The sequence below is a fragment of the Melospiza georgiana genome, chromosome 7 (genome assembly GCF_028018845.1).
Source record: "Melospiza georgiana isolate bMelGeo1 chromosome 7, bMelGeo1.pri, whole genome shotgun sequence".
Taxonomy (NCBI): domain Eukaryota; kingdom Metazoa; phylum Chordata; class Aves; order Passeriformes; family Passerellidae; genus Melospiza; species Melospiza georgiana.
Genome location: NC_080436.1, coordinates 23,855,306 through 23,872,026, shown reverse-complemented (window position 1 = coordinate 23,872,026; position 16,721 = coordinate 23,855,306). Strand labels below are relative to the sequence as shown.

General features: G+C 35.9%; 1 protein-coding gene across 4 annotated transcripts in view; it reads right to left on the bottom strand.

Moving 5' to 3' along the window:
- Window positions 1-16,721, bottom strand: part of KCNH7 (potassium voltage-gated channel subfamily H member 7) — a 207,502-nt gene that overhangs the window by 60,520 nt on the left and 130,261 nt on the right. Inside the window, exons 4-6 of one of the 4 annotated variants that reach the window (XM_058027488.1) lie at window positions 6,442-6,870; window positions 3,344-3,364; window positions 2,803-2,826 (exon numbers count right to left, since the gene is read on the bottom strand). In XM_058027488.1, coding sequence (XP_057883471.1) covers window positions 2,803-2,826; window positions 3,344-3,364; window positions 6,442-6,870 — 474 coding nt within the window. The remainder of the gene's footprint in view (window positions 1-2,802; window positions 2,827-3,343; window positions 3,365-6,441; window positions 6,871-16,721) is intronic. The other 3 variants (XM_058027492.1, XM_058027491.1, XM_058027493.1) reach the window with 3 other exon arrangements.

Below are 16,721 nucleotides of genomic sequence, written 5' to 3'. Positions count from 1 at the left end.
TATTTTCATTTTACTAGGAATTCTGGTGAGCTCTTATTGTAGTTCTGGCTGAATATAAAGACTATATGCTCATTTGTTTATGAGAGCGGAAATAGGGCACATGATTATGTAAGAGTGCCTGGAATTAGCAAAGGCTCTATTATCACATCTCTACCTTGCTCACGCTCACATGATAGTTCAAAGAAACTGGAAAATTGAGTAGACTCTCAAAATATGTTTCTTCAATTGTCATTGCTAATAAAATATAGGAAACTATAAGGATGCTGTATATACCTTTATAACCTATATAAGTATAGGTAGAGTATCAACAGAGTATATATAACCTTCTTATACTATTTTAGTGTATCATTAAAAATATATAGAATTTACATACTTCATGAGGTACATATTCTTTATAATTATTCTTTTCATTACAGAGAGAGTTGTTTGATCAAGAAAGCAAATAAATGATCAGAATACTTGTTTTGTACTGTCATCATAAGGTCATTGGGAAGACAAAAGTATTCATTGCAAGGAAAAGTTGCTTTTCCTTGCAATGAATAATATTGGAAAAAGTACTATAGCGATGTTTAGACAGTGAGAACTAAATCCTCTTAGGTATTTAAGAAAAAAATCCAGGTCTTGCAGTTGGTAGTAATGTACATAAAGTATGAGATTGAAGGGTATTTCCTAGATCCGCCTGAGAATTTTATTTAAGGTTGCCTTAATCCTTTTAAAGGCAACAGTGTGACGCTTTTCTCTTTTTCTTCTTTTTGAGGTTTTCTTTTGTCTTCCTGTGACGAAAACAAGAATGTGTATGTTGATTCAGGGCCAGTCAATGGGTTGGATTAGGCCTATGGGGTAAATTGCAAAGTCAACAGTGGAAGAGTTGATTTTATTTGCAATGTGAGAATGAATGAAATTCAAAGCAACCAGCTGCTTGGGGATGGCTGTGGTGAATGCTTTATGCTGTGTTGAATTTTTCTTTTCAAATTTCTTTAAGTGAGGGTTGATTTTCCATCACACCTGGCTTCAAATGCTTGTTGAAGAAGGAGACATTTCATTTTCTTTTGAAGCTTATAAGGATCTATACATGTTTTATTTCTCCTAAACTCATAATAATTGCATGCTAATCTGGACCACAGATAGAAAATCTCTATTACTCCATTTCAAATTTTGCCACTGTGCAGAAGGGAATTTAAGATGACACGGGAGGGCATGATGCTCTAGACTAAAATTTTAGGTACAGAAAAGAGTTTGTGCCTGAGTTCTCTAACCATTAAACTGCAAAACAGTCCTTCTTTTTCTCCTAGTATATTTTTTTGTGGAACAGATTCACAGGAAAGGGAAGAAAGCACTACCTTTCACCTGCAAGGAATGGTAAAAAAGCCTGCTACTGAAGGCACCACCAAGGGACTGTGATACTATATTTAAACGCCTTTTTGCCCAGGTGGGACCTGAATCTATCACATCATCTATATGAGTCTACTAAAAATTAGTGCTCAAAATATATCAGGGCACGCAATCTCCTCACTAATCAGTGAAGTGACTAATCTGGCTGGTGTGTGCTAATGGGCATGTGGTCAGACTGCAGTTTTCCAGCCCTGCTTCCCTGTCAGCTTGAGCAACAGTTTCTGAGTATTGAATCAGTTTAGATGTAAGCAGGATTTCAAGTTAAAACCTTGAATCAGTTGGTCAGACTAACAGGATTCTTCATACCTTAGGAATTCAAATGTAAGAGGAAACTAAAATAGCTTAGGCAAATCTGTGATTAGATAGTAGGCAAGATTTTGTTTTATTAGTAACTTTGTAGATACTTAAATTGCATTGAACTTTTGGTTTCTGGGATTTACATCTTTTATCACTTCCATTCCAAAGGGGATTATTCTCTCTTTTGTTACCTAATGCTCATGCTCTAGAGCATGATATTAGGCTTAAGCTCATTGCACAAGAGAATAGAACCTTGCTTCTTTTCCTCCACCATCTTTTGCTCTAGAAAGTGGTGAAAAGCATAATGCACCTCATTGGCAATGGTAATTGATTGAAAGACAGTATTAGCTTAAGTAGAGCCCAGGCTGGCAGACATTGAGCTGATACTTGATAGCCAGTGGACCATTGCTATACTGTCATAGCAGGGCACAGGAAAAGGGGGCCATAACAAATCACAATCACAATTGATACTAATTGGCACCCTGATTGACACTTTCAACAGACAGGCAGAGAACTGAATAAGCCGGGAGAAGGACTTGCTTCTGCCTAGCCAAAAAGGAGAATGAGGTTAAGCTTGAATTCCCCATTTTGATGGTAGGATTTCACTGTCCTTGCTTACACAATGCATTGAGAAATTATTTCACTCTCCTGAGCTGCCAATTCATCATCTTTCACCAGCAGTAAATACATTTAGAAAAATTATTGAACAGCACAGAAACTGCATCTTTTCCCCCCAAGATTTTGCCAACATACACATGAAGCAAATGCAATGATTTTGTAGTCCACAAATTGTTTTACAGAACCTATGTCATGCACTGCATGCAGTTTGGAGAGATTTTACCAGGTACACACACTTTTTGCATCATGCATGAAGTCACAAACCAGTCCTCCCACAAATACAAATATGGCAATTAAACTGAACACTTTAGTAAGTGATCTTCAGAAATGGAGGAAGTAATTTACAGATTATGTTCAAATTGCTTCTAAAACATATAGCTCAATGCTGGTGAAAAGAAACAGTTTTTAAATTGCACTAAATATTATTTAAACATGAAATTGGCAATGAAGTTCATGCATGCACATTTTGATGCTACAGGAAGCTTGAAACCATACCCCCTGCCATCCAGGAACGTGAAACTAGTTTTAAAGAGACAAAAGAGGAATAAGTGAAGATACTTCCACAAGTGTCCTGATTATCAGTTATTTATTTTTGAGAGAGTTAACTGAAAACTGAGTACCTTGTAACAATGGATCATTTGCTAATGTCCTCATACAATCACACATCCTTTTGCAGGTAAAACTCCTGGTAGCTTCAACAGAAGTTTTGACTGCTTAAGGACAACAGCATTGAGTTAAGTAACTAAGATATGTTCTACCTCCCTCACTTTCTTTTTTTTAAATTAGCAGATAATGAAATCAAAAGGCTGTTTAACTGTTAAAGGCCTTCACTTTTTCCAGTGATTTATAGTTAGTGTTTTGAGACAAGAGTTACATGAGTAACTATGTGTTTAACAAATATAATTTATATAGTAGACCTTGCACTAGGTCACATGAGAGTGTTGCATTTGAACATTTCATACAGCAGGCAAAGTAACATGCCAAAAAGTGTGGCTGATTGAAAGACTGGAAGGTACAGTCTAGATGTATACTTTACCTTTGACATTGCGACCATTGTCTGGTTTTCAGCATATTAAAAGTGGAGAAAAAGACAAGAAAAGACAACTAAAATCTACATCAGAAAAAGCAGAAAATACGGCTTCAAAGTGTGCATGGTTTGAATTGAAATATTGTTGCACCTCCTTGACTGTATTATGAAGACTTTCAGTGAAGGTGAAATCACTCCAATGATTGAGATAATGTGTCAAAGTGTCTGGAGTAGATCATCAGGCAGTAGGACTGGCTTTATCTAACTTGCCTTAATAGAAACACGATAAAATTCTTTCTCCACAAGTCTGGCAGTGGGCTGCAAGAAAAAATTATTTCTTGGCAAAAGTGCCAGGAAGAAATAATTAGTCCCACATAATTGAGAGAAGCTGAGGCAGAAGTGCAGGGTTGGTGCACGGCATGGGGGGCTGCACAGGAGGCCCAGCACAGACCCCCAGGCCCGCCACGTCTGCCTACATGTGAGGAAATGCTTTTGCCATGGCAGCAGCCTAAGCCATGCCCTTCTGAGCAAGTGCTGGAGAAAGATACACCTTAAACCTTTCTTCAGCTCTTAGATGCCTTTCCACAAGGAAACATTGGCTAAGCTTTCTGTCCTGACAGGCTCACCTGGCCCTGAATCCTCTTGTGAGATCAAACCTTTTCAGGAGAATATTATAATTGCTGCTGTTATCACTATTTTAAAGGAGCCACACAGGTGCAGAGGTAGGTGCCACGCTGGTTCACATGATAATAATGTGATCCACAAGGCACCGTCCCCTTGTGTTGTGCCCTGCGGCTCTGAGGGTGTGAGGCAGGTCTGGCAGGGAATGGCACCTTCCTCCTGGTGCCACCTGCTGTGCCCAGGTTACCAGCTCTCAGATGTGCTTTGGGCTCACACAGACATTCATCTCCTTTGGCTGGGCTCACAGGCCACCTCTGAGCTGAGGCTGTGCCACAGCAGCCTGTGGAGAGTGGTCAGCGCTGCTCTGGACAGAGGCCGCGGCCTGCACGGGGGCATCGGACATGGCGCTGGGCCTTGCCAGACCTGTGGCCTCGCAGGCTTCTCCTCAGCTTCCCGAGCACCGGGCAGCACAGCACATCAGCCTGGGCCCTCCGGACCGTAGCTGTTTAGTTCCTCCCAGCCCAGTGCCTTCCTGGGCCAGGCATCTGTAGCAGTACTGGAGATTAGGCTAAGCTGGGCTCTAAAGCCTGCTGCTGTTTCAGAAGGCTGCAGTGATCTTGCTGAGTCCACTTTCTGAAGACAATAACATTTCTGAACTTGCACCTGCCTGCAGAATCTGGATTGATGGTGTTTCAGATGAGGCTGGCTTGGCTGCATTTTGGATGGTGAGTGTAGGACACAGTTCCTGCCCTGTTGCTTTTGCTGTCATATAGGCAAATTGATAATGGAATTTGATCCAGTACACTCAAATGAATTTAAAGTGCTAAGCTGTCATTTTTACTGTAATATCTCTTGGCATATAATGAGCACAGTGAAGATAATTTTAAAGTGATAGACAACAAGGCTACATAAATTAATTTAACACATGAAATAATTTCTATTCTCAATTGCATTTTCTTAAAATTTGACTGCAGGTAAATTACTGTAGTTAGTATTAAGCTAAGTAATGTTATTCTCTTCTTTCAGAATTCTGCTTTACTGATTCAATTAATATTTTTTGAACTGGAAGGGGTAGGAAAAAATTGGCTCCTGACTTGCATTTTCAGATAGAGTAGTAGTTTTTGAATGATTTAGAAAAACTCAAAATAAAAATGGAATGGGAAAATAAGTTAACCGTATGTTTCCTTTGGTACGAGTTGAGCCATTTAGGACTGTAGTTTACTTTTAGTTGTTGTACTTAGGGTTTTGCACTCTCCCTGTTCAGAAACTGCAAGCCTGGAGCAGATGATTTAAGCTGAATCTTGGTTGTCTAACTCGCATGGATAATTTTATAACAATAATAGGGTTTTATGGCTCACTATTGAGTTAGGCAATTAGGACTTGCTGGATAAATTTAAACATCTTTTCAGCATAAGGTGTCCAATTCTAACATGATTGTAAGCAGATGGCATCAAGGATGGTTACTAATCCTAATGCCTTTCTGAGAGCCATCCTCTCTTCTGCTGAATTTTTCTAGAATGACTATGTATGACATAAGTTAGGGCCTGGTTCTCTACTATTTTGTAGTTTATGCAAAGTGAAAACAGAGTAAGAGTGTTTTGCCTATTTACACTGTAAATGATCACATCGCAGGAGAGGCCTTAGAAGTTCAGTTGGATTATTGACTCCTCATAGTAGAAATTATTTTCATTAGTATTAAACATTTGAAAAAAGCTTTTCCATAAAATGGAGATAGAAAATTTTGCTCCTCCATTTGGCAAGTATTAAAATTATGTGGTAATTTATGCATTACCTTTCTATCACTGTAATAAAATATACTTAATAGTCAAACTGATTTTTACACCTTTTCATAGATGTATAACTGGATGAAGAATGACCATTTGGGAACTACTGCAATGAAAAATTAATATAATAGCACAAGGAGAAAATCACCCTTAAATGAAGTTTACACTAAGCATTTCACCATTTCACTAAGTATTTCACTATTCATTACACAAAGCATGGAGTTGCTGAGGATACTTTCTTCGGCATGAGAGAAAAAGCATGTCTCAGTGTTGGATCAGTGAATGTAAAATCTGCACATTACAGATTTAAGAGAAATAAACTTATCAGTCTCTGAAGTAGGATTTCATACAATCAAAGACAATCTAATATCTGTACGTATAGGAGACAACAGTACATGCATTTATAATTTGATCACCTGATTTTTTTTCTCCCCAAACCCCAATATTAACTTTAGGAATGCTGGCCCCAATATTTGCTATATCCCTATAGAGAAGATCAACACCATGATTCCATTAGTCTCCTTGAAAATGGGAAACAATATTTAGTGTACAAAAGCCTGGCATATTTGAGCCCTTAATATTTTCAGTGCACCATGGAGTCATTATATTTAGCTTTGTTTACAAAGTGATGATTATTACTATGATATTGAAAATATTCCTTTTTTAGTACATCAGAGAATAGTGATTGACTTTCTACCATACCTTCACTTGCGTGACGGTCCCTAAAAATGTTCTTGGGATGGACATTAAAGCCTTCTATGTCATGTACCGAAGAGGCTCTCCGTATACTGCAAATACTTTCCTTTGATCTGGAATGGGTTAGTGGATTGCTTGTCTGTATCATGTCAGGGTAAAGTCTGTCCCACTGCTGCTTGGGCGATGAGTGGTCAAGAGGTCCAGATATATTAACCAAAGGTGAACATTTACTGTGTTGAATCAGTGCTTTTGTATCATCCACTTCTGAGGGACTGCAGCTTTCTTTAGTAGGTGATTTAAAGTGCTTCATTGCCACTGAGTCGTCGCTGTGCTTGGATGAATCGATTATGACAGCATCGGGGTCTTCCTGGGGTAAGGACTGCTTTCTGTAGGTCAGAAGTCTCAATCCAGGTAGCCGGAGCCCAAAAAGTCTGCCTACATGCAAGTACACAGAAACAGAAGAAAATGTTACACATTGGTGTCTGGTCACTAAAATCAGCTTTTTTTCACTTACAATGAATGATAGTAGCCATTTCTAATAAATTAAAATGCTTAGTAATGAAATGTGTAAATATACAAATACGATATAACTCCAAGTTTGTTAGAGTTGGGATGTTAAAAGATTTCATAATTCAATTAGACCTAAGTTTTTGAACTTAGAATGGGAATAGCAGCATTAATTCTACAGCCCATTTTAAAAGCTATGAGGTACAGACGATCCTTTCTAAATTAAAAATCTATCTATCTATAAAAGACTGCCAGAATATATCTAACACTTTACTTGGTAGTTGTTATCCTGAAATAGATATTTGTGGATTCTAATACTAGTGGAACTCCATGTGCTTATAAATGTACTGCTGATATATGCATTTATTGGCTACAGGTTAAACAGGAAGATACCGAGGCTAATTTCTTAGGACAGAGAAATAAGCTGTATATCACTTTTGCTAAAATCCTCTCCAATACTTACAACTGATGATTAGGTGAAACAGTTTTAACAAGTTTAAAATGAAAAGTAAAGGAGCAAAGCGAAGAAAAAGCTCTCAAGCTTTAGTTGCACCTATACAATTATTGGTTACATTTGCATGGGATGGGCTGAGTTAGGTTTGATGTGTTGAATGGCAGGGGAGACAACCCTGAGTGTGTGGAAAATTAACACTTTGTGTAATGGAAAGAAATGTCACCTGAGAGGAGGAGTATAACATGGTGCATAGAAAGAAACTATAGAGGAAGAATTGCAAAATTTACAGAATGCCCTTCTAAAAAAAAAAGCTAAATAACAAATATTGTAAGGTTTTGTGTAATACAACTCACAGATGGAGGTGTGGGGACTTCAGAAGTACAGAAAACATATTAAACAGATTAGGAAACACAATGCTAAAGAAAGTTTAACAAAATAAAATAATTTAAAATTTGAAATGATCGGGTATGATTGTATAAACAGTTTGACTTATTTAATAACTTTTGTATCTCATTTCTTTGCTACATAAATGTTTTCAACAGTGAATCAATAGTGAAATGATTTATTGGAGAATATTTCAAAGTATATTCTTATCGTGTCTTTCTGGGATAAGAAGTTCAGTTTGGGATAAAATTTTTTTTTCAGTCAGTTTAAATTGCCAGAATTTGTAGCTACCTAACATTTATTAATATTTACCACTGTAATCTATCATTTCATACTGACATGTTTTGAAATAGTCTTTCTTTTATGCCTATGGCAGACAGTAATTGTAAAACAATAGATGATCCAGACTAATAATTTAATGTTTTAAAATGGATGTCCTATACATTTAGTATTGAATATGGAATTGTATTTTGAATTCTAAATGAATGAAGGTGAGAATGAAGGTTTTCCTGGCTCAGGAAAACCTATCTAAAGCTGCTGTACTAGATGACACCAAAGGTCCATCTAGCACACTGCTGGACCTTGATACTTTCCAGTGGTGGATACACGAAGGGTCACTACATTGTGTTATTTAGAGTCACTACATTGTGTTACTTCTCTCAATAAATTTACTCAGTTTCTAGCTATCTGAATTTCAGAAAATTCATGAGCTAGAAGTTGTTTGCTCAAACCACAAACTGAATGTTTGGTGTACCTTTCTTCTATGAATTTGTCTCAGTGTTTTTAAAAAATGGTTGTAGTTTGATCTTCAAAGCATTCTATACAATTGAACTCCATAATTTTAGCATATGTTTGTGAAAAATACTTCCCCTTACTTGCTATACATTTGATGCCTTTGGGAGGGTTCTAGTTCCTATAGAAACCAGCTAATAATTATTCCCTTTTTATAGTCTCAATATAGTCTTAATATATTTACAGCTTTTCATGCATCTGCTGAATTGCTCTCTGTATACCTGTTCTGCAAGCTGATGAACGCCTGTGTAACTGTATTGTGTACCTCTGAACATCCTTCTCACTCTTCTCAGTTACTTTTTATTTCTAATGTAATCCTTTTGGACAATGGATTACACCACTGAGCTACTCCCAGACGTAGGGATCAATGCACTGAAAGACTGGCTTTTTGTTTTGACCTTAGTTCACTTCCTTACAATTACCAATATTTAATTGCATTTTTGACTTATTTTTCTAACTGTGCTAATTGAAGATATTTTTGCAACAGCTAAGAAATTTTTGTTGTTTGATAATAGATAATTTAGTCTCTAATATTGTGTCTGCAAAAAACTTGCTTTTGCTGCTTTATCGCTTGGCCACTCAGCATCCTTGGATAAGTCTTTGAATCTCATGTAATAGTCTGAATAATTTTTTTACATTCACACCTCATTGTTAGAACCCTTTTTATCAAAGTAATTGAAAATGTACTCTAAACTAAAAAACCTGTGAGACTATTGATAACATCCTAGTGTTTAGAAATCTGGTGATTTATTTCCAACTTTTTTCCCTACTTTAAAATATAAATCTATGTAATGATAGTACTTTTTTGTCCTTGACAATTTTTGAAAAAGTTTGTTGAGTTCCAAATATTTAGCATTGAATTTATCACTCCAAGCATATACACTCAACAGTAAAATAGTCAGAAATTTCTGTAACATAAACCAGGGTCATACATCTTTAAAACAGCAGTGAAAAGTGCCAATTTTCAGTCTACACAGTGATATTCACCAGAGTGAATCTTGGGAGTGTGCAGATTTCCTCTAACTTACTAAGGAAGCTTGAACACTACAACTGCTCACAGTTAAAATTAGTGAAGAACGTTAAAAAAATATTTTTTAATCCATGTAGAATTGAGCTGCAAAGGTGCTTATAAATAAATTTTGAAAGCTTATTGCATCGCAAGTGAAAAAAAATACTATAATTCTCTTTTTTATCAATTACGCTGAAATTCTTAAAAACACCATTCATAAGGATTTCTGGCATTAGACACTATTCAGGGCTTTTTGTTGGCACTCTATTTTAGTCATATTCATGGTGCTGCAGATGGTCTTTTCTGCCTCACCACGTTAATATGACCATGTTATACTGCATTACTGATTTAGCTGTCTAACTGCAGTTCAGCTGGAAAGAATACTCAGTGAGAATTTTGCTTCTTGTTAAGACTTTTGGGCATAAAATAGAAAACTTAGCTGAGCACCTTTTTGCTTTTCTTCTACATAATGTAATAAATAGTCTCAAACCCTATTTCCTGCTTTTTAATTTGTATATTCCTAAGAGAAGGAGTATTGCTATTCTTCAGTGAACAGGTAATGAGCTACATGGTGTGTTGAACATTCATCTCTCTCCTGTAGCTAAAGTTATCAGGGGGCCCATTCAGAATTTGTGTAGTTTACTGATCTGAGCTGAGCAAGGAAGTGTAATAACACAATTTGTCACAAAGCAAAATTCATTCAGGCCTCCGGCCTGCTGTCCCAGTATAAAATAAAAGTGCCAGTGGAAGCTTTCCTGGCCTCCTGCCTTTTGGATAAAATCTTTTGTTTTGTAATCGACAGCCCCTGCTTTGTCTAAGTATGATGTCAGAGCAGATGAATCTCGGGTTACAATTCTCAAACACGTTTCAGATGCAACTGGCTATTTACTATGAATTCAGAGATAATATTACATCAAAATCCTATGTTTATTAAAGACTAGATTGCCAAATTCTTCCTAATGCTGAGTCAGAGGTTTGTATGATTGTGTCTTCCTCAGATCAATTGAGGAAAGCAGTTGAGTCTGAGTCACAATTCCAGGCGTAATTCCACCTCCTCCTTTATACCTCACTTTACTGAATAAGTTATTTGCAAATGAGTTAATCTGTTGGTTGCACTTATTCTCTGTGCCATCTCAGCTGTTAAAGTTTCTAAATAGTAGAACTCAGACCAAAAATATCACTGTAGATGGTATAGGACTCTTCTAAACTATTTGCAGATAGAATTGTCTCCAAAGTCTCAAATGCAAATCAACTTTTTTTTTGTGTTTGGGAACCCTTTTTAAATTCTGTCTCATATTTTGGGAGATCAAAGGAGAAGACAGTATTCATGGAAAGAAAATATTTAGATTAATTTGGGGAAAAATGCGGGGAAAAATCGTATCTTGATAAGAAAAATTAACATCCTTGTTTTTCCATATGTATTGCAATAAGAAGTGCTAACATTAGTAGAAAATTGTTATTCTTAGACACTGAATACAATCATATGGAATTTTGTGTCAGGAAAAATTAATTCCCAAAAGACCTTATCAACAGCTACAATCATGATTGCAAATTTTCTGCCCAATCAATACACAACGATTCCAGCAAAAATATCTGAACAAGGATTTCTTTAGTAACCCAATACCCTTGCATGGCCAGTGATTCTTGTGTCTGTTCTGTGAAAATATTTCATCAAAAGAAAAGGAAATTATATTTGGCCTGATCGTTGCATTGACATAGTGAAGGTATTCCCCAAATTTCTAGTGATGAAAATGTATATTTATATACAAGACACAGTGGCTAAGTCAGAGAAATGCCTGCAACTGAGAGAGTTTTACCTTCTCTGTAATTTCTTTAGTGGTCTCTGGGTAGTGGTAGATGCTGTGTTATGTCCCAAAGTTTGCTTAGCCCATGTCAACGGGATTTCTGCAACACTATCCCAAGCACTGAAGAAGGGTAATCCTAAGAGATGGCTGCTGAAAAATTGTGATGGCTCCTCAAAGAATTGCTCATCCAGCTTTTGTAGCACCACTAGTAGTATTGTTATTTTCATGCTGATGCAAAGCAGTTATCCAAACCCCAGAATGTGAAAGCAAAAGGAAAAATATTGGCTGGTCTAGCTGGCAGCTAGATTTAGTGTATTTGTCTCAACCTTCTCTAGATTTAGACTTTCCAAAATCAAATCAAAGGAGCTCAAATATACAAAGAGTTTGCAGAAGGTTGTCTGTGTGAAGTGTAGAAACTGTCAGAACTGTTTTTTGATGTGATATGCCACTTCTCCTGGGCTGAGAGCTGAACCAAAGAGAGCTGCTCACGTTTCTGTACAACTGGTTGTCTGTGGTAGGATGTTGAAGAAAATCAGATCTTGGATAGTTTTACAATATTGAATGACTGGTCTAGCTATAATATGAAACATATGTTGCTTTTTCAATATCTAAGATTAAAGAATAGAACATACATATCCACAATGACCAACCTATTATAAACAGATTTCCTGGACAGGGGTAGGTAAGATAGATCAATTATGACAGATTGTCCTCCAGAGCATGGGCAAATTCCATAATACTTTTATTCTGAAACCTTCCTCAAAGAATAAGCAAAATTACTTTCACAACAGAAGCACAAGTCAGACCTTTGTTGAAATATTTTCTCATAATTGAATGTCACAGAATTCCAGGATTTAGGTTATCAGAAATATGTCACAGATAGTTATTGAATTGCTGCTCAAAGACTTGGAAATACCATCCAGCAACTCATGTGATAATGCCTTATTTTCTGTCTGGGCACAGCAGGCCTTGGGACAAAGAATTACAGAAAGAGACAATCAGGGTTTTTTTCAGTTCTTTTCCCCAAAATGTATTGAAGTGTACTTAAGTGGATAATTTTCTTGCTCTGCTCATTAAATAATTTATTTTCAGAAGGAAAAAACAAGGCATATGCAATTATTAACATTAGAAGCTAGAACTCATAATTCTCAGACACTGAACACCCTTATATTTTTTATCCTCTGGTGTGGTCTCCTTTAATTTTGGCACTTCTTTTAGTTTTCTGTAAAATTTAAGGTTGCATGTGTCTTCTACCAGTATAAGAAACCAGCAATCTTTATATTCTCTTGTAAGTGAGAAAGATTTTACTTTGATATCAGCACATAGGAATCTGTCAGAATGTGAAAGGAAGGGAATGAAGCCTCTGACTGCTTGTGAGGCTCTACTGTGTGTGGCTGATCAGTGAATTTAGTCAGAACAATTGAAACAGGGTGTCCCTCAAAAGTCATAATCTTGATATCCTTGAATGTTAATACCAATTGGTACATTTACATGTTTTAATTCCACTTGTCGATAGAAATGTCATTTTACTTTATCTTACTCATTAACCTACAGGAGCTGAAGTGCTTTTGTAAAAAAGCTGTATGAAAAAAGAATTTTTTGTTCTCTCGGAAAGATTTTACTTCTTGCATTTTTATTTCTTAAATATGATTAGAAGTATGAAAGAAAAAAAAAAAAGTAAATAACTGCAATGAAATAAAAGAGCAAACATCACAGAAAATACTATAAATTATTTATTACCTAGCACAATATTTAGCTGTCTTGGTATGACTGTGGTGGTTTTTTTGGCAGCTGGGAAAAAGAATTTATTCTGTCTATTAAACCAAGCTCTCAAGAAGTTCTCAGCCCTTCATCACCTTGGCTGCCAGGCTTCATAGGATAAAAAATATTGCTTTTCTCTGAGACAGGAAGCCTGAAGATGTTTTCTATGTTTTAACACTGAATTCATAAACCACTATCCATTTGTGCAATGTGTTTTGTCTCATATATTGATTGAAGTTTTTTATGCTCTGCATACTGCAACTTTCAGTAATAACAGGAAGAGAAGTACCATTAAATTTGGATTTTATATGTCATATAATTATACTAAATTTAATAGTTTACCTTTTATATCTATATTTTTGCAGAAATAAATATTCAGACAGTGAGAGCAAGAGCCATATTATGACTTGCACTCTTCTAGAAATATATAAAATGTAATGAGATCTTGAAATAATATAGCCAGAACAAAGCAATAAAAGGACTTCTGTAGACAGAATTTTAGAAGATAGATTTACCTGAAGAAGAGCCACTTGAAAGGTTGTTACCATCTGAAATACAATTAAACTAAATTTACAAAAAGCTTTTGCTTGAAACAGATTCAAAAAATAAAAAGACTATTAAGAAAAGAAGGCAGAATATCAAATTTCCACATATTTTAGAAGGAAATTTAGGTAGCTTAAATTCAATATATGTAATACACAGAATAATTGTTCTGAAAATCCATTGACTTTTTATTTAGAAAATTTAAGAAGTATTCAATTAAGAAATATTTAATAATTACTAAATCAATATATGTTTCCAATTACCAAGTTTTGAAGTTGGCTAAGGTTCCAGACAGAAAACTAAAGTAGGTGTACTAATATGCCATTTCTCATGAAATGGAACTTCTAATTAATGGCAAATTTTTTGCTTGACAATGACAATTTTATTTGGATGAAACTTACTGAAAGTTGAAGAATTCATATTTTTCATCAGAAGAATAGACTTTATTCACTGACACTTGTTCAGAATATGAGTTTAGTTTAATTTTCCTGATAGGCCTCGCTTATTTCATCTCTTCATGGCAAGAGCTCTTCAGACTATGTGTCCTTGCCAGGTGCTCTCAGGTTTTTGAAATGCCCAACTTGCCTGGATGCTTAAAACAATCAAGTAATAATGATAGGATTCTATACTTGAGAAGTAAGACGTGGTGGAGGTAAACTCCCTTTTTTTTATCTACGGATCTACTTTCTTTGCTTATTCTAAAGCAAGGCTTTTCAGGTTGAAGACTATAAATAAAAAACCATATTCCTTGTAAATATCCATCTAAAATCTTCTCAAATCCATTGGAAATCTTTCCTGCTTTCTAGTAGAGTCATTTTTGTCTAAGCTTGAGATACGTTGATATTCTGATTTTTTTCCTCTTCAAGGTCAAAAACTATAATTCAATTTGGCAAGTGCGCAGATGTCTTAAGCTTTCTGTGCTAATTCTTATTATGAATAATAGAGACGTGTCTCTTTCTTCCATCAGAGAAGGAAGTAAAACTCACTACCTTTATACTTTCCTGAGGGTATGTATTACAATGTGGGATGACTTCAGAAAATCATTATCTTAGCCTTCAAATTACCTCACAGAACCCTCCTGTTTTAAATGTCCTGAAAGGAACAGCTAGATAGGAGACCTGTTAAAAATTGATAAAAATATATCATTGGAAGACCTGTGTGGTATGCATAAGTTGCCTCCACTGAAAGCTACTGAAAGCTGTGTCACTCTCTCATTTTCAATCTCTTTAAGCAGAGATTGGTTTTTTTAACTGAATGTTTGTACAAGACATAGCAAAATAGCTCTGCGATCGTAGCTGGGTGAGGCTGTAATTTAAACAGCTAATTACAGTACATGGAATCCAGGGAGGCTTCCTTTCTGAGCTGAGCTCCAACAGCAGCCATCATGAGGAAACAGAAGAAGAGCTACCCCACTCATAATTCTCTGCAGAAGAAGACTAAGAAAAATTATTTATCTCAGTGGCTGTTCTATTAATTTAGGCAGTTAGGCATTTGTGGAGCATTGAAGATGGTAACAGCAGAGGTTCTTCTTGTCTTTTACTGGTGATTGGCATTTGGCCATATTCCTTTGCTAAGAGTTCAACACTGTTTCAATTTGCCTAATATTTACTGTAACTTACCTTGGAGACAAATACACATAATTGGCACTGGGGTTTTCAGAACCATGTTGCTGGTTGGCTAAATAGAAACCTTTGTCCTCCTGAACACAATTTTTCTTGACTAGCCCTCACTGAAGATGAATTTGTTTCCAGTGGTGCAGCTAAAAATAAGATCCTGGAAAAATTTCTCATTACATTTTGGGCAAAGTTAGAGCCTTACTCTTACTTACACATGCTGTATTCTACAAGGCAAAATTGTATGCATCAAGCAGTATGCAGTATTTCATGACAACATGGCAGTCCTAATATTTCTAGGACTAAAAATATGTGTTTGCCTTTCACTAAACTGCAGTATTTACTTATATAGCAAAGTGCTCTGCACACAGGAAAGCAAATACTGTGTTTTTAAGCTAGCTGTTTTACTGATAGGAAAATTTAAATTGCAACTGTGTTTGTTTACATCAGTGTATAGCGTGTTCTCTGCTTCTCAGATGTAATTCCATGGCTAGGGCCAGGAAAGAGGAAAACTTGCAGAAGAGTAAGCACCTTGAATAAGTTGTTTCAGAGGTTTTCTGATTATAGTTTTGGCTGTTTTAAGAATATTAGTCGCCTCTTCATTTTATTTGAACCTTCTCCAAAAAAGGTTATTTTCCATTTTTGGACGCATAACAGATCCTCTCATTTCCTTCACAGAAAGAAATCCAAGGAATTATTCTAGAGTGTCTTTATGAGGCTTATAGATTTTGAAATGATAAAATGATAAGACAATCCTGAAATATCTCTCTTTGGCAGAATGCAATGACATGTTTAATCAAATAACTTTTAGGGCTTTCTCCCATGAGGTAATAAACATGGTGTTTGGGAACCAATATTTAGCTTATAAGTTAGTAGATCTAGCTAGTCAAACTGTTTTGAAATAAAAAGAATAAAACTTGTGATAAAGTTACCTCATCTGACTAGCTATTTTAGCCTACTGATTAATCAAAGCTGTGATCTAGACAGGACTGGATTAAATGTTAGAAAAAGCATTATAGGTCAGTAAAAAGGCAGAATGCTCTAGGTGGAGCAGAAAATGAAGACAACTCAGAATTAATTTCTGAAAGGTTTTTCTCATTGCAATCCCACAAATGGTCTCTTTGAATAGAAAATTGTAGCAACATTCTTCATATTGAATTCAGGATCCTCAAACTATGGATTTCTTCAGTTTGAACTGGCTGTTGATTTTCTGAGTTCAGTCTATGTCATGGTTGATTTTGATATCTTGTAGTGATTAGTTTTACAGACAAGAAGTGTTTCACAGCTTTGAGGAACAGAATCAGGTGCCGTAAGCAAATAGTAATTTATGCCACTACTTCTGTAAATTGCTGTAAAAACTCCTCATAAAATAATGGAGTGGATGGACATGCCACAGTGGAATGTTTGAGAGATTTGGG